Raw genomic sequence first — 18,269 nt, forward strand, 5'->3', positions numbered from 1 at the left:
CTATAGGGACAAGTTGTATTTGCTTCTGCTGGTAGCCAGGGGTTGCCCCAGACCTTGATCCCTTTAGGCCTTTTGGGAGTCTGGGCTCAGTATCCCCTCCTCCCCCTAGAGTTTGGCCCCAAGCCAAACTTCCTCCCCATTCATGGAAAAATTGTCTTCCACAAAACCGGTCCCTGGTGCGAAAAAGGTTGGGGACTGCTGCCTTAGAGCACTTAGCCATTGTTGGAAGCATAAGTTTAGTAAAATACCTGTAGTTTTCCCAGTTGTTGAGTGAGAACATTTAACCTTGAAAAAAAAATCTAAGCCATGCTTGTGAGTCACCCTTTGTCAAACCATCTCTTATTTTTCTCTCTAATCGAAAAATAAGAAGTCAACCTTTAGTACCCAAACTTAGACTAGCACCTTTCCCTGGCTAAGCCCATATTCCTCTGTGAACAGGAGAGCAAAGTTTCGAAGTCTTCTCATGTCATTGTAAACTTGATGAGATATTGGCTTTTTTGGTTTGTTTTTTGTTTTTAACATGCACTTCACCGTTTAACCATTCCATGAAGGAAACCAAGAAGTGGACCCTCTGAGGTCAGCTGTCCTCAGTGGGTGAGGGCGGGCAGCCTCTCTGTGAGCTGTCACCCTCCAGGGCTTGCCCATGACAGGCTTGACCCCATCTGTCTACAATTGCATACTTTTTTTTTTTTTGAAACGGAGTCTTCCTCTGTCGCCCAGGCTGGAGTGCGGTGGCGCGATCTTGGCTCACTGCAAGCTCCGCCTCGTGAGTTCATGCCATTCTCCTGCCTCAGCCTCCCGAGTAGCTGGGACTACAGGCGCCCGCCACCACGGCTAATTTTTTTTATATTTTTTTAGTAGAGACGGGGTTTCACCATGTTAGCCAGGATGGTCTCGATCTCCTGACCTCATGGTCCACCCGCCTCGGCCTCCCAAAGCGCTGGGATTACAGGCGTGAGCCACCATGCCCGGCCTACAATTCCATACTTTTTTTCCCCATTTAATAATGTGTTTCTTAAAAACAAATGCCCTTTTGATAAGAATTATTAATATATTATTTTATCAGTAGTCATTTTAGAAATTGAAAATTCAGGCCAGGTGCAGTGGCTCATACCTGTAATCCCAGCACTTTGGGAGGCCGAGGTGTGCGGATCACGAGGTCAGGAGATTGAGACCAGCCTGGCCAACATGGTGAAACCCCATCTCTACTAAAAATACAAAAATTAGCCGGACCTGGTGGCATGTGCCTGTAATCCCAGCTACTCAGGAGGCTGAGGCAGGAGAATCACTTGAACCACAGGGTTGGAGGTTGCAGTGAGCCGAGATCGCGCCACTGTACTACAGCCTCGCGACAGAGCGAGACTCTGTCTCAAAAAAAAAAAAAAAGAAAATTCGTAAAGGTGTAGTTATTATAAGTAAAACAGTAAAAATGATGAAATCATTAACATTTCAGGTTTACTCAAGTTTGATGAAACAAGGTGGATGTTAATTTCCAAAGTGGGTCTTTTTTTTTTTTAAGATGGAGTCTCGCTCTGTCGCCCAGTCTGGAGTGCAGTGGCACAATCTCGGCTCACTGCAACCTCTGCCTCCTGAATTCAAGTGATTCTCCTGCCTCAGCCTCCCGAGTAGCTGGGATTATAGGCACCCACCACTGCGCCTGGCTAATTTTTGTATTTTTAGCAGAGACAGGGTTTCACCTTGTTGGCCAGGCTGGTCTTGAACTCCTGATCTCAGGTGATCTGCCTGCCTTGGCCTCCCAAAGTGCTGGGATTACAGGTGTGAGCCACCGAACCCGGCCAACATGAACTTTACCTTTAATGGTAAAGTTTTAAGTCTGAAACTGCACTGCAAGGAGACTTCCATTTTGGCATGGCGGCTTTTTCAGAATCCTGCTTTCTTGTAGTTTCTCAGTCAAAGTATGCTAGGATCTGATCATCTGCATCTCCATAGTAAGCTTCCTAGCACATCCTTGGCTTTGGGGACTGGTGCTGGACTTGGGCTGTCTCTTCTCTCCTGACTGGTGCTAAGGGATGTTTTAGGGTTAACACACACACCGCAACTCCAGACTCCAGGCGAGCCCACTCAGCCTCTTACCTGCTTTCATCGCTTTCAGGTTTGCATTTCGGACTTGCTCTTTTCAGCCACCAAACCTCTATTCCGAGTTGAAAATATAATTTAAAAATTATTACGCTTTGAAATGTTTTGTTAAGAAGCCGATAGAATGGTGAAAGGGCCAGTGCCAACCACAGTCCTGAAAGACACTGTAAACCAGCAGTCCCCAACCTTTTTGGCACCAGGGACCGGTTTCTTGGAAGACAATTTTTCCATGGATGCAGGATGGGTAAGGATGGTTTGGGGATGAAACTGTTCCACCTCAGATCATCAGGCATTGGATTCTCATAAGGAACACGCAACCTACATCCCTCAAAGGCGCAGTTCACAATAGGGTTTGTGCTCCTATGAGAACCTAATGCCATCACTGATCTGACAGGAGGTGGAGCTCAGGCGGTCATGCTTGCTCACCTTTTGCTGTGCACCTGGGTTCCTAACAGGCTGTGGACTGGTACCGGTCTGCAGCCCGAGGCTTGGGGACCCCTGCTGTAAACCAAAAAGTGTCTGAGACAGGTCTCAATCTATTTAGAGGTTCATTTTTCCAAGGTTGAGGATGCACTTGGGGAAAAGGAAACAAGTCACAGTAGGATCTGTGGCCTGTGCTTTTTCCAAGGAGAATTTTGAGGACTTCAATATTTAAAGGGGAAAGGGTGGCAGGAGGGGCAGAGGGAAAGAAAAAAAAAGGGAGGGAGGGTATGTCAGGAAGTGAGTGGTTACATTCTTGTAAGGTCAGTGAGTCCCACATTCTTGCAAGACTTTGATTAGCGCTCACTGAATCCACATGTTACATGTGAAAGGAGGGGTCGAGGAACAATTATTCATTTGTCTGGCTTTCAGCAAATCTGCATTTTACATAAGATAAAAGCAAGCATACAGGAGAAGGAGGCAATCATGCATTTGTCTTGGAGTGGGCAGAGGGATGATTTCTAGTTTTGTCTTTGTCCATACCTGTTTAAGATAAGCTATTAATTTACATCATCATGCGGGCATGGTGGCTCAAGCCTGTAATCCCAGCACTTTGGGAGGCCGAGGTGGGCAGATCACTTGAGGTCAGGCGTTCGAGATCAGCCTGGCCAACATGGCGAAACCCTGTCTCTACTAAATATACAAAAATCAGCGGGGCGTGGTACTGTGCCCCTGTAATCCAAGGTACTTGGGAGGCTGAGGCACGATAATCTCTTGAACCTGGGAGGTGGAGGTTGCAGTGAGCCGAGGCTGTGCCATTGCACTCTAGCCTGGGTGACAAAAAATAATAAATAAATAAATAAATAAAATCAGGGTGAAATTCAGCAGAACTCTGTTTTAGGGTGAAGATTTTGGGAACTGCAAGGAACTTCCTTGTGAGCAATTTGCGAGGGAGGCCACCTGGGGAGATGTGTGGCCCTCTCTCTTTGCAGCTATCTATTGAGGAACAGAATGGAAGGCAGTTTTTGTGTGACTCAGTTTCCAGACTTAACTTCTCCCTTTGGCATTGTGAGTTTGGGGTTCTGAGATTTAATTTTCCTTTCACAACACTATCCTGAATGCCATAACCCCCAAAAGATCTAACTTCAAAAAATTATAATCCTGAAAGAGTAGAATCTCAAATGTTGAAATCCTGAAAGCTGAATTCTGGGGAAGGGATTGTGTATTTCTGTTGTATGCAGGATACATGTTGTGTCACATCAGATGGATGCAACTAAATAACAAAATTTCTTTGTTACTGTCTTCATTCGGAAACTTAAGTATGGTTTAAGGCGATGCCTGTGGGTGCCAATTGACAAGCAGGGGGAATTGTGGAGTTAAATTCAGGTATCAATTCGACTGGATTAAGGAATACCTGGGAACCCAGTGAAGCTTTATTTTAGGTGTCTGTGTGTGTGTGTATATGTGTGGGGGTTTCCACAGGAGATTGGCCTGTGAGTCTGAGTGGACCAGGTGGGGAGGATTTGCCCTCATGGTTGGCAGGCACCAGCCAATTGGCCATGGGCATGGAGAGATCAAATACAGAGGCGAATCCATCCCTCTTTGAAATCTGGGACAGACTTTCTTCTGCTGCCTTGGACATCAGAACTCCTGGCTCACTGGCCTTGGGAATCTAGGGCTTCCACCAGCAGTCTGTGGTCAGGAGGCCTTTGGCCTTGGACCACCAAGTTACACCAAAGGCTTCGCTCGTTCTCAGGCCTTTGGACTTGGCCTAAGCCACGCTACTGGCATCTCAGGGTCTCCAGCTTGCAGATGGCCTGTCTTGGGACTTTTTAGCCTCCATAATTGTGGGAGCCAATTCCCCTGATAAATCCCCTCTCATATATCTATACTTGTGTGTTCTATTGGTTCCGTTCCTCTGGGGAACGCTGACTAATATAGATTCCTTTATTGAGGAAGCCAAATATCATTCCTTCTTACTGTATTCCTAACAACACAACAGAAAAGATCCGTGAAAATGTTCTCTCACAAAAGGGCTGTGAAAAATAAAAGTTTAAAAGCTAGTTATTATTGGTGCCGCAAAAGCAGAACATTGCTTAATTGCAATGGCTGAGCAATTATCAAACTTGCAAATGGACAGCATATGCTTACAAAATCCGTGGGCCACAGCCACTCTCCAAGTACCAGTGGAGGAGTGTTTTGAAGATCATAGATGTGAAAATGCAGGTGAGAAATACAAGAAATCTATGCCAGACACAGTGGCTCATGCCTGTAGCCCCAAAGCTTTGTTTGGGAGGCTGAGTGGGAGGATCACTTGAGGCCAGGAGTTTGAGACCAGCCTGGGCAACATATGAGAACTCATTTCTACAGAAAAAAGTTAGGCAAATATGGTGGCATGTTCTTGTAGTTCCAGCTACTCAGGAGGGTGAGGCAGGAGGATTGCTTGAGCTCAGGAGTTTGAGGCTGCAGTGAGCTATGATGGCACCACTACACTCCAGCCTGGGCAACAGAGGGAGAGCCTGTCTCTAAAAAAAGTATATATATAAAAAAGTGTGTATTTATATATATAAAAGTATATATGTATATGTGTGTGTGTATATATGTAAATGTCTCCTGCCAAATTATTCAATCCTGTAGAATTTCTGTCCTTTAAAAGACATAAATAATGTCTTTTTTTTTTTTTTTTTTTTTGAGATGGAGTCTCACTCTGTTTGCCCAGGCTAGAATGCAGTGACGCGATTTCATCTCACTGCAACCTCCGCCTCCTGGGTTCAAGCGATTCTCCTGCCTCAGCCTCCTGAGTAGCTGAGATTATAGGTTCCAGCCACCAAGCCCAGCTAATTGTTGTATTTTTAGTAGAGACGGGGTTTCACCATGTTGTCCAGGCTGGCACTCTGTGAGTTCTTAGGAGTGAGTTCTTCCTAGAGATGGTGAGGATGAGGTTCCTTGGAATTCTTTGACATCTGGAATTATAAGAGAATGATGTGCTTGGGTACCATTGTGGATGGTGGAAGGAATGCAAAAGTGGCCTGTGAATATTTGAACGTTTGTTGAGTTTCTATATTTGTTGGGGCAGGGAACGGTAATCAGTGACAAGGTATAAACTAGGTCATTTGAGTTCTGTTTGTGACTGCCACAATGTTGGGTAAGGCAGTTACTTTTTGTGCTGTTTTTAGAACAGGAAGAAGAAGGCTTTGAGCAGAGGCTCTGGTCCAGGAGTTTCTACTTGGGCACCTCCACCCTGGGGGCCCTAGAAGCAGAACACTCAGCTGGCCTCTGTTGTCTGAATAAATGTGCATCAGATGTATGTGCTGTTATATTTCAAATGTACACAGATAATATCATGACTTCAAAATACAGAGCGCGCTGGGCGTGGTGGCTCACACCTGTAATCCCAGCACTTTGGGAGGCTGAGGTGGGAAGACCACCTGAGCCCAGAAGATGGAGGCTGGGCTCATGTGAGCCCAGTGAGTTGTGATTGTGCCACTGTACTCCAGCCTGAGCAACAGAGTGAGACCCTATCTAAAAAAATATAGAATGGTAAAAAAGGTTACTAAGAATTCAGCAATACTTTTAAATATCTTTGTATTTTATTAATCTACAGATAGTAAAATCAAAGCTAGTCATGTGGAGGTTGATATTTTCAGTAATAAAAGTGGTGAGGTTTCCCTTGCACTGAGTACTGAGTTAACGAAGGTTCTTTTAGTTCAAAGTCTTGGTTTTGGCCAAAGAACTATGCAAGTTTTTTTTTGCATATAGAAATAGATTCTTTTAAAAAATGTAATATACTGCTACTTTGAGCCCGGTGGTTCTATATTTGCCCTCTCTGGGGACATCTAGTGGATATATTAAGAAGCTGGGAGTGGTGACTAATTCCTATAGTCCCAGCACTTTGGGAGGCCGGAGAGGGAGGATTGCTTGAGCCCCAGAGTTCCAGACCAGCCTAGGCAAGATAGCAAGACTCTGTATCTAGAAAAAATTTAAAAATTAGCCAAGTTTAGTGATGTGTACCTGTAGTCCCAGCTTCTTGAGAGGCTGAGGTGGGAGGATTGCTTGAGCCTGGGAGGTGGAGGCTGCAGTGAACCATGATCACACCACTGCACTCCAGCCTGGGCGAAAGAGTGAGACCCCATCTTTAAAAAAAAAAAAAAGAAAAAGCAAAAGAAAAAAGAAGTGCAGCCCTTCTATCTAGCCGCCATCTGTTGCTAAGGAGGATGGCTGCTCACTGAGGCTCACTCCAGAATGTTAGGGAGGGATTCTCCTCCCTTGGCTCAGCCCAGCTGGTGAGTGATGTCCTAGTCACCCACACTCATGATGGATGGGTGCTGGGATCTTAGATCCGTGATGTCTTCTGATTCTGAATGCAGGCTGAGGTGGTTTCACTAAGATGGAGCCGGGTGTGACGACACACATCTGTAGTCCCAGCTACTTGGAAGACAGGCGGGAGGATCACTTGAACCCAGGCATTCATGTCCCGCCTGGGTAATATAGCCAGATCTTGTCAAGAGATGAGGTTCCCCCCAACCCTTTTTTAAGAAAAGAAAAATGGAGGATGGAGAAAATGTTGCATGATTGGAACCCTGGAGTTGGAATTTTAAAGCAAAAGTGGAAATAAAGAACATCCATGCTGTCCTTGGTTTAAGGCTGTGCTGGTGCGTAGGCGGCCTGCAGGAAGCTCCTGTCTGCCCCTGCGTTGGGCTGGGCCCTGTGCTGTGCTCCCGCTGCTGTGCAGCTCTCTCCTCTGATCTGGGTCTGAGTGGCTCCGGGGCAGGTGCTGTGGATGGGATGGTCCCCTCCGACAGCCAGGGCCTGGCAGAGCAGGCACTCAGTGGCATCAGTTTGAGTTTTTTAATTTTTTCATTGTATGGATAAATAGGATTATTTATAGCTCCTGGGAATCTAAATTAGTGTTAGATTTATTAAAATTATAACAATTTGAGAAACTTGGATTTTCTTTTTTTTTTTTTTTGAGACAGAGTCTCGCTCTGTTGCCCAGGCTAAAGTGCAGTGGTGCGATCCCGGCTCACTGCAACCTCCGCCTCTCAGGCTCAAGCAATTCTCCTGCCTCAGCGCCTCTGAGTAGCTGGGATTACAGGCGCATGCCACCATGCCTGGCTAATTTTTTTTGTATTTTTATTAGAGACAGGGTTTCAGCATGTTGGCCAGGATGGTCTCAATCTCCTGACCTTGTGATCTGCCTGCCTTGGCCTCCCAAACTGCTGGGATTACAGGCGTGAGCCACCACACCTGGCCGAAACTTAGATTTTTTCTTAAGCCTTAAAGTTCAACTTACAAATATTATTGCCTTATTTAGAAGGCTAACAATTTTTCTATAAAAGAACATTTACTTTCGTTATTTGATAAATGGCTTATTAACTCAAGTTTAGCTGATTAAAATCCCCTAAACAATGTACTGTAAATCAGTTCCATTTACAACTTAGTGAATTAAAAGAATTTAAGCATTTTCAACTGTTTTTACAAATGGGAGCTGCCTACTTTTTCTTCAGCAATTCCAACCCCTGGGGCCAATTAACAAAGCTAGTAGATTGCTTTCTGTACTTAAGCAACTCTTTGAAATCTAATAAACCAAATTTAGAAATGGGGTAAATCAGCTTCTTAAAAACATTCAAATCCTGATGCAGACTTCGACGCTCTTCTTTCAAATTAAAATTGCAAGTCTAATATCAATTATATATTTCAAATTAGAACCACAGAGTTTCTTTAACTTTTCAAATTGTTTTAATTACAATGCACACAGTATTGCAAAGATTACAAAATTTAAGTTTGAAGTTAAGTTTATTCTTCAACTTGTAAAGCTTGATATTCTGATTTTTTTCCCTCTACCACCTCTAGTAATAAACACACTCAGGCCAACAGAGGTTATCGTGTTGAAGGTTTGTGACTGTGATCTCCACCAGAGATTTGAGCCTAGGACCAAGACCGAGTGTTAAATTCTAGCAGGATTCTAGAATTAAATAAATTCTGTGCTTACCCAAGTGCAGGTGCACTAACCACTTTGCTAGAGTTGAGTTCACTTCTCTCTGTCAATGGTGAATCCAAGTTCCTGCCTTTAACCTGGGACTAATTAATTAATTAATTAATTGAAATGGAGTTTCGCCCTGTCACCCAGGCTGGAGTGCAGTGGTACGATTTCAGCTCCGCCTCCTGGGTTCAAGCAATTCTCCTGCTTCATCCTCCTGAGTAGCTGGGATTACAGGCATGTGCCGCCACGCCCGGCTAATTTTTGTATTTTTAGTGGAGACAGGGTTTCACCACGTTGGCCAGGCTGGTCTCGAACTCCTGACTTCAGGTGATTCACCCACCTCTGCCTCCTAAAGTGCTGGGATTATGGGCGTGAGCCACCGTGCCGAGCCTGACCTGGGATTTAGCTTTTCAAATCTCACACATCTTGTACTCTCCTTGTACCGTCCATGTTTCTTTCTCAGCCAGTTTGTAATCCCTTTCAACATTCCATCATCTGATCTGAGTTGCAGCTTAGGTGAGGTTGCAGCTAATTTCCATCACTGCTTGACTGGAATTAGCTCGCTTCTTTACCTGACTGGATTTGGCATTCTTTACCTGTGTATGTGTTTTCTTGTCTGGCGCTCATTCACAAGGCTGTAGTCATTTTATTGGCAAGTAAGTATCAATACCTACGGTCATGTTAAGTGCCTGAGTTAACTTTGGTAACAGTTACAGAAGCATTATCCACAAGTGGAATCTATTTCAATCTCCTCTGTCCAAGGCAGCAATCGCTCAGCTGATTTTCTCTTCTGACACCAGAGGTCCTCTGCTCTGGCTACAGATCAGAATCACCTGAGGATCTTTCATATCGTGCACGATCAGGGCCCCACCTCAAACCATGTGAAGCAGAACCTCTGCCAGGCATCGTTCGTTGTGTGTTGGAAGTGCAGCAGGCAGGCCGGGCGCGGTGGCTCACGCCTGTAATCCTAGCACTTTGGGAGGCCAAGGCGGGTGGATTGCCTGAGCTCAGGAGTTCAAGACCAGCCTGGGCAACGTGGTGAAACCCCATCTCTACTAAAATACAAAAAAAAGTAGCTGGGTATGGCGGCATGAGCCTGTAGTCCCAGCTACTTGGAAGGCTGAGGCAGGAGAATTGCTGGAACCTAGGAGGTGGAGGTTGCAGTGAGCCGAGATTGCACCACTGCACTGCAGCCTGGGTGACAGAGCGAGACTCCGTCCCTACCAAAAAAAAAAAAAGTGCAGCAGGCGATTCTGAGGCACAGAGGATTAAAAACTCCAATTCTTAACTTCATTTAACATGCTGATAAATGAGAGATTTCAGGTCATTAAACCTTGTTCTCCTTACCCCCATGTTGTGGAAACATTCATTGGAAATGTACAGAGAAAATGAGAAGGATACCTTAAATAGAAGGTTTAGCTAATTCACAGCTGGACCATTTTCCTGTCATAAGACCAATAGCAACATATCTTAAGATGTGGGTTACAAAACCTTTATGATATGTGTTTCTTTTTTCTTCGCTTAAAGTGCTTGTGTGGGGGTCTCTGCTGGCCTTAACCTATTTGTCATTACCCAGCGTAGTGAGGCACACACTCCAGTGTCTGCTTCCTTGTCACAGGTTTCTGCTGATGTACTCCACGGTTCTGTGCAGCTATTACAATTCAGCCCTGACGACAGCAGTGGTTGGAGCCATCAAGGTGAGTGGATGGAAACTTGGAAGGGAACAACTGAGTCAAGGAATGGAAATCCAAATATTCCATTGGAGGCCGGGTTTGATTTTGTTGTTGGTGGTGGTGTAAGAACGAGGGCTGTGACCTTTTCAGCTGGGCCTGTGTGATCCCATCTTACTTCTTTTTTTTTTTGAGACAGAGTCTCGTTCTGTTGTCCAGGCTGGAGTTCAGTGACACGATCTTGGTTCACTGCAACCTCCACCTCCCTGGTTCAAGCGGTTCTCCTGCTTCAGCCTCCCGAGCAGCTGGAATTACAGGCGCCTGCCACCACACCCGGCTAATTTTTTATATTTTTGGTAGAGACCAGGTTTCACCATGTTGGCCAGGCTGGTCTTGAACTCCTGACCTCGTGATCCACCCACCTCGGCCTCCCAAAGTGCTGGGATTACAGGCGTGAGCCACCGAGCCCGGCCCCGTCTTACTTCTTCTAATCTATTGCATAGAATAGAGGGACAGATTGCTAATTTATAAAGGAGAGATGAATTATAACTTTTAAGTTGGGGTTGGCTCGGAGGGGGTGGGTCTGGGAAAATGAAGTAAAAAGCTAAAAAGAATAAAATCAGTCCAGGTATCAATGATTAGCAAGATACCTTGTGATCCATAATTTGGTTTTCTGGGAGAACCTGACCACTGAGAAGTGGAGCCCTTGTGGAGGTGTATGCTGTGTGATGAGATCATGAGCTGGTGGGTTGGTGTGTGGGTGTTTGCTTGTGTGGATGCATCTGAATACACACACATACACATGAATGAATAGGGGGAGAGGTGTTCTGGATTCTATTCCATAATTGCTTCATTTTTCTATTCACATGAAGTCCTAGAGTGTGTGAAAACACTGCCTGCTTCAAGAGTTTACCTGTCCCCTGGGTGCCCAGAGGTCTCCTAGAATGCACCGGGCAGAGCACGGCCTGGAATTTGTTGACTGTCTCCACTCTGCTCAAGTTTACGATCAAGATAATTAACTCACTACTTGGCCCTGGTGTGTCCACAGATTGCAGTGTAGTGTGGGAGCCCAAGGTTGAAAAAAAAAAAAAAAAAAGAAAAACCAGGCACAGTGGCTTATGCCTGTAATCCCAGCACTTCGAGAGGCCAAGGCAGGCAGATCACCTGAGGTCAGGAATTAGAGACCAGCCTGGCCAGTATGGCGAAACACCATCTCTACTAAAAGTACAAAAATGAGCCAGGCGTGGTGGTGAGTGCCCTGTAGTCCCAGCTACTTGGGAGGCTGGACCGGAGAATCTCTTGAACCTGGGAGGCAAAGGTTGCAGTGAGCTGAGATTGTGCCACTGCACTCCAGCCTGGGCAACAGAGTGAGACTCTGTCTCAAAAAAAAAAAACAAAAAAAAAACAAAAAAAAAACCCCCAGAAAACCTCACTACCCAATGATAGTAAAGAGATAGGAATCTGGCAAGCTGATGACAGCCCCACTCTTCCTCTTTTGCCTGCATGCCAACTGGATCAAGAGAGAGAATAATGCAATTTTCTGTTGTTATCATACCATAATTTACTGCATTTATTTAGTAAGCCCCATATGTAATGGCTTATTTATTTATTTTTCTGAGGCAGGGTCTTGCTCTGTTGCCCAGGCTGGAGTACAGTGGCATGTAGCTCACTGCAGCCTTGACTTCCTGGGCTCAAGCAATCCTCCCACTGCAGTCCGTGTGGAGTAGCTGGGATTACAGGCATGTGCCACCATGCCCGGCTACTTTTAAAAATTTTTTTGTAGAGATGGGATCTCACTATGTTGCCCAGGCTGGTCTTAAACTCCTGGGCTCAAGTGATCCTTTGACTTTGGCCTCCTAAAGTTTTGGGATTACAGGCGTGAGCCATCATTCCTGGCCTGTAATGGTTTTTATTTTGTTCAACCACCTGTGAATATCCCTATGTACAAGTCTCTATGCAAAGTAACTAAAATGTCTAGTTTCAGGTTTTACTATTTATATTTTCCCCTAAACAGTTTACTTTTAAAATGACGAATCCTCTCTCTTTTTCTGCAGAATGTATCCGTTGCCTACATTGGGATATTAATCGGTGGAGACTACATTTTCTCTTTGTTAAACTTTGTAGGGTTAAATATTTGGTGAGTGGGAATTTTTAATGGACTCGCTTTGGGAAGACAAGAACCTTAAACACTTTGATTAATATGTAATAAGCAAAAGAGCCTGGAGAAGTCTTTCATGTTAAGCCAGGAGGCGTTTTGACATTCTAATTTCTAAGATAATTTTACTTCATCACTGGGTTCATCCTCATGCAGATCCATGGGGACACGTGTGATGGCAGTTTGCGGGGCTGGGATCGGAATTTAACTCACCTGTCTTCCTCACAGCAGGCCCCTGCATTCTCTGCCCTCCTCCTATAAAGTGGAGGGTGTTAACCTTTGTGCCCACTAGGCTCGGCATGCAGGGGGTGTGGACTAAGCCAGCTTTGAAAGGCATTTGGGGTCTCAGCAGTGGGATACTATTTAAGGCTAAGGGTATGTAGTTTATTCAGTAGAAACCAAGTGCTTATTTTCTCTCTGAGGTTCTGCATTAGATTTGATGACTCTTTTTCTGCCTCCAAAGGCTTGTAAATAAGGGGAAATTCTCATCAAGCAATCCACAAACTTGAGGAGAAACACAGATATTGGAATAATTCCCTCCGCATGAAGTGGGTGTATTGATAAAAACGCCAGCAACTGCTGCTGGAGCCCCTGTGAAATTCCCAGTCATTTATTTTCACTTTTTTTTTCTCCTTTCAGCATGGCAGGGGGCTTGAGATATTCCTTTTTAACACTGAGCAGCCAGTTAAAACCTAAACCTGTGGGTGAAGAAAACATCTGTTTGGATTTGAAGAGCTAAAGAGTCTGCAGCAGGATTGGAGACTGACTTGTGACTGCGGGCTGGGGGGGCATTCCCAGTAGGAATGTGAAGCCAGAGGTTTCAGATTCGTGACATCCACCCCCTGGGCAAGTGAGAGCATCTGCAAAATGCAAAGAGAACTACCTCATATGCAGGATGAGCCAATGGCAGTCTCAAGAAATGTACTTGGGTGACACCTTACCTGTGGAAAGCAAATCTTTTCAAAATAAGCCACTGGGACTCGGTAGGTGGAGCCCCAGCTGCTCTTCTAGGGACCTATGGGGCCTTCGTGGCATCTCTGTGCTGTGTGCTGGGGAGGAGGTTGATGTAATGGTGACTCTTTTCTGATCAGCACCTTGGCCGTGATTCCCAAGGTCCCAGCCAAAGCAAAGGGCCAGTTGTTTCAGTTTAAACAGACATGTCTTTAGTCTAATAAAATTAGTTAACTGCCAGTAAAGTTATTTGTTAGCTTTGATGAAAGCTATGTTGGTATCTTTCCCTAATCATCAAAGTAAATAAAAAATCATTTCTATGTATGCCTCATCATGTGATATTATTGGAGGCAGAAAACAGTGCCCGTCATTCACAATGTAACAGAATGTGTCACCTTGAAGGGACAATTCCAAACTCCTTTATGACTCGAGGTTGGGGAAAGCTACAAAGTAACTCAATGGGAAAAAAAAATACTCAGGCTTTATCCTGTTAGCTATTTTTTTTTTTTTTTTTTGAGACAGAGTCTCACTCTATCCCCCATGCTGGAGTGCAGTGGTGCAATCTCGGCTCACTGCAGCCTCTGCCACCCGGGTTCAAGTGATTCTCTTGCTTCAGCCTCCCGAGTAGCTGGGATTACAGGCATCTGCCACCACGCCTTGCTAATTTTTGTATTTTTAGTAGAGACGAGGTTTGGCCGTCATGTTGGCCAGGCTAGTCTTGAACTCCTGACCTCAGGTGATCTGCCCACCTTGGCCTCCTAAAGTGCTGGGATCACAGGCGTGAGCCACCTAACCCGGCCAATCCTGTTAGCATTTAAGCGCTCACCTGTTTGTTTCTTCTCATCTCCCTCCAGGTTTGTTCAGGAGCTTTTACCACAGGTGCATTTCCTCACATGCTCACCTACCGCCAACCCCTGGTGTATGGGAAGGAGGCCCGAATGGATAGGGTGCCTTTTCCCTCCCTGCGTGGGAATGGGTGTCCCCACTGGAACTGGAGTGCGGGATAGAGCCACGGTCTGGGAGTCAGGAGCCAGACTAACTAAACTTGTCTCTACTATTAAACTCGGGAGACCTTTCCCAAGTCACTTTGCCCGTCGTGGCCTCTAGTATTTTAATCTGTAAAATTCAACTGGATCTCTAAATCCTTGCAAGCTGCAACTTTCTGAGTTTCGAGAAGCTCAGCCAGATCTGGAGCAGGCCAGCACAGGAAGGAATCGTGTGGATTTTTATGTGGCTGGGTGCGGCGGTTCACGCCTGTAATCCCAACACTTTGGGAGGCTGAGGTGGGAAAATCGCTTGAGCCTAGGAGTTTGAGGCCAGCCTGGGTAACATGGCCGAAACATCATCTCTACAAAAAAAATTAGCCAGGCATGGTGGCGCACACCTCTGATCCCAGCTACTGGAGAGGCTGAGGTGGGAGGATTGCTTGAGCCTGGGAGGTTGAGGCTGCAGTGAGCTGTGGTCACGCCACTACACTCCAGCCTCAGTGACATGGTGAGACCCTGTCTCAAAAAAAACTTTTTTTTAAATTGTGGTAAAATACATAACAGACTTTACCATCCTAACCATTTTTAAGTGTATACAGTCCAGTAGGAGTAACCATACTGATTGTGCAACCTACCTCTAGAACTTTTTCATCTTGCAAAACCGAAACTCTGTACCCATGAAACAAGAACTCCCATTTCCCCATCCCTCTGGCCCCTGGCAACCCCCATTCTACTCTCTTTGTGAGTTTGACTATTCAAGATACCTTATATAAGTAGAATCATATAGTTTTTGTGACAGGTTTATTCACTTAGCATCATATCACCGAGGTTCATCCATGTTGTAGCATGCAGAGCGTCCTTCCTTACGTCTGAATGTGTGGTGTGGATTTGCCGCATTCTGTTTATCCAGTCATCTGCTGATGGACACTCGGCTTGCTTCCACCATTTGGCTATTATGAACAATGCTGCTATTAATATGGGTGTTCAAATATGTCTTCAAGGCTCTGCTTTCAATTTTTTTAGATATATGCCTAGAAGTGGAATAGCTGGATCCTGTGGTCTATTTTTAGGTTTTTGAGGACCTGCTATGCTGTTTTCTATAGTGGCTGCACCATTTTACATTCCCGCCATCAAGGGTTCCAATTTCTCCACAACCTCAATAACATTTGTTATTTTCTGTTTCATTTTTACTAGTAGCCATCATAATGGATGTTTAAAAAAATAATTTATTTTTATTTTATTTTGTTTTTAGAGATGGGATCTCACTATGTTGCCCAGGATGGTCTGCAACTCCTGGGCACAAATGATCCTCCTGCCTCAGCCTCTGGAGTAGCTGAGACTACAGGCTCACCTGCCTGGCTGTGTTTTGGTTTTGATTTGTATTTCCCTAATTAATCGATTAGTGGTGTTGAGCATTTTTTCATGTACTTGTTGGCCATTTATTTATCTTCTTAAATAAATGTCTATTCAAGTCCATTGCCCATTTCTTAATCAAATTGTTTGTTTTATTGTTGTTGAGTTGTAGGAGTTCTTTACTGTTTCAATATGCTTTTATATTTAATTTATTCTATTATTATTATTTTTGAGACAGAGTCTCACTCTGTCTCCCAGGCTGTAGTGCAGTTGCATGATCTCGGCTCACTGCAGTCTCCACCTTCCAGGCTCAAGCGATCCTCCCACCTCAGCCTCCCGAGGAGCTGGGACCACTACTAAAAAATTAGCCTGCCTAATTTTAAATAGTTTTTGTAGAGACAGACTCTTGCCCTGTTGCCCAGGCTGATCTCGAACTCCCAAGTTCAAGTGATTCTCCCACCTTGGCCTCCTAAAGTGTAGGGATTACAGGTGTAAGCCACTGTGCCCAGCCTTCAATGTGCTTTTAAGAGGCTTCTGGAGGGCTGGGCATGGCAATATGGCAAGATTCTGTGTCTACAAGCACAAATAGTAAGATAAAATAATTAAAAGGCTTCTGGAGTGTAAACTTGGAGCTCCCAGACTTTTTTTTTTTTTTTTGAGACAAGGTCTTGCTCTGTCTCCCAGGCTGGAGTGCAGTGGCATGATCTCGGCTCACTACAATCTCGAACTCCTAGGTTCAAGTGATTCTCGTGTCTCAGCCTCCCTCCCAAGTAGCTGGGATCATAGGCGTACGCCACCAGGCCTGGCTATTTTTTTTTTTTTTTGTATTTTTAGTAGCGACTGGGTTTCACCAGTTGGTCAGGTTGGTCTCGAACTCCTGGCCTCAGGTGATCCACCCTCCTCGGCCTCCCAAAGTGCTGGGATTACAGGCTTGAGCCACTGTACCTGGCCATCCAAACTTTTGTTAACTACCTCCTGTTGCATCAACATACTTTTTGAATTCCAGAGACCAAAGATGCTAAGCAAAACAAACAAAAACTAATTTCCTTCTTTCTTCCAATTTTTTAAAAAAATCTTTAATTTTTATTCTTGGAATTCTTAAAGATGTGTTTTAAGACTTTTACACTTGCTTCCATGTGTGGCCAGCAGAGGGCACCCTAAGAGCAGCCCAGCAGCCCTAGGAGCTGGGTTGAAAGTTGAAATGTTTGCTGTACAGCTAAAGAACTTGGGTTTAAGGGAGGAGGGAGGTTGAAGGAAGCTCCAATCAGGCTTTTGAACTAAGGCTAGTTGGGGGTGCTGGAGGTGGAGAAGTGGTATGGAAAGGCTCTGCAAACCCCATCGAGGCTGAAGAAAAAATGTAGGTCCAGTGACCCAGGTCTCCAGATATAATTTTTCCTGGTAAAAACATTGTAAAAACCACTAGTGGATGGGACACAAACATTAGTTTACTTACCTTGATATTTTGCACACCTCTTGCCATGGTACTACAAATAACAGTTACACCATTTGTTAACTTGGACTATTTCCTGCTGTTTTAATACTTTTTTTTTTTTTGAGAGGGAGTCTTGCTCTGTCTCCCAGGCTGGAATGCAGTGGCGTGATCTCGGCTCACTACAAGCTCCACCTTCCAGTTTCACACCATTCTCCTGCCTCAGCCTCCCCAGTAGCTGGGACTACAGGCGCCCGCCACTACACCCGGCTAGTTTTTTGTATTTTTAGTAGAGATGGGGTTTCACCATGTTAGCCAGGATGGTCTCGATCTCCTGACCTCATGATCCACCTGCCTTGGCCTCCCAAAGTGCTGGGATTACAGGCGTGAGCCACCACACCTGGCCTGTTTTAATACTTTATATATATATTAAGTATATCTCAAGCATTGGAGCTTTTTCACAGCTGAGGTTGATTAAATAATAGGACCTAGTTTAGAGAAGAGTGAAATATACATTTTTTGTGCCCTCAGGCACACACACAGAAAAGGCACCTCCAGGCCAAAGTCGTCACCAGGATAAGCCCTGAGGCTTTTGTCTGCAATCTGCGGTCCCTTCACCAGAAGTGGCATTGGTAACTTGGGGCCTCTTAGAAATGCAGACTGTCAGGGAACATTCACTGAATCAGAACCTGCATTTATCCCAGGGGATTTGAAAAGCACCAGCCACCCCAGGCTGTTGGTCCAGACCATCTTCCCCCCCTTTTTTTTTGTTTTTTTGAGATGGAGTCTTGCTCTCTTGCCCAGGCTGGAGTGCAGTGGCATGATCTCTGCCTCCCGGGTTCAAGGGATTCTCCTGCCTCAGCCTCCTGAGTAGCTGGGATTACAGGCACATGCCACCATGCCTGGCTAATTTTTGTATTTTTAGTAGAGATGGGGTTTCACCATGTTGGCCAGGCTGGTCTTGAACTTCTGACCTCAAATGATCCACCTGCCTCAGCCTCCCAAAGTGCTGAGATTACAGTTGTGAGCCACCATGCCCAGCCTGGGCCATCCTTTAAGTAGTAGGGATTCTTAACCTGGAGTTCGTGGACAAGATTTAGTGAGCTGGTGCACACAGCTGGGGAAAGAATACATCCGGATTTTCCCTAACCTCTAACCAACATTTAGCATTTCTTTCCATTTGAATGTAGGAGAAACCACAGTAGTATTAGCTGTACCTGTAACT

General features: G+C 45.1%; 1 protein-coding gene across 6 annotated transcripts in view; it reads left to right on the forward strand.

Annotated features, from left to right (window-relative positions):
- The window catches only part of SLC35D2 (solute carrier family 35 member D2), a 64,752-nt gene extending 49,007 nt beyond the window's left edge, over positions 1–15,745 (forward strand). For 4 of the 6 annotated variants that reach the window (XM_009456957.5, XM_009456955.5, XM_001151759.5 and 1 more), the window contains 3 exons: positions 10,119–10,197; positions 12,225–12,307; positions 12,965–13,596. In XM_009456957.5, coding sequence (XP_009455232.1) covers positions 10,119–10,197; positions 12,225–12,307; positions 12,965–13,064 — 262 coding nt within the window. In that variant the 3' untranslated portion in view covers positions 13,065–13,596. Of the gene's footprint in view, positions 1–10,118; positions 10,198–12,224; positions 12,308–12,964; positions 13,597–14,130 lie in introns of those variants that run through there. The other 2 variants (XR_008537144.2, XM_009456956.5) reach the window with 2 other exon arrangements.
- Positions 15,746–18,269: the final 2,524 nt, after the last annotated feature.

This window comes from Pan troglodytes, chromosome 11 (assembly GCF_028858775.2).
Source record: "Pan troglodytes isolate AG18354 chromosome 11, NHGRI_mPanTro3-v2.0_pri, whole genome shotgun sequence".
In the NCBI taxonomy this organism is placed as follows: domain Eukaryota; kingdom Metazoa; phylum Chordata; class Mammalia; order Primates; family Hominidae; genus Pan; species Pan troglodytes.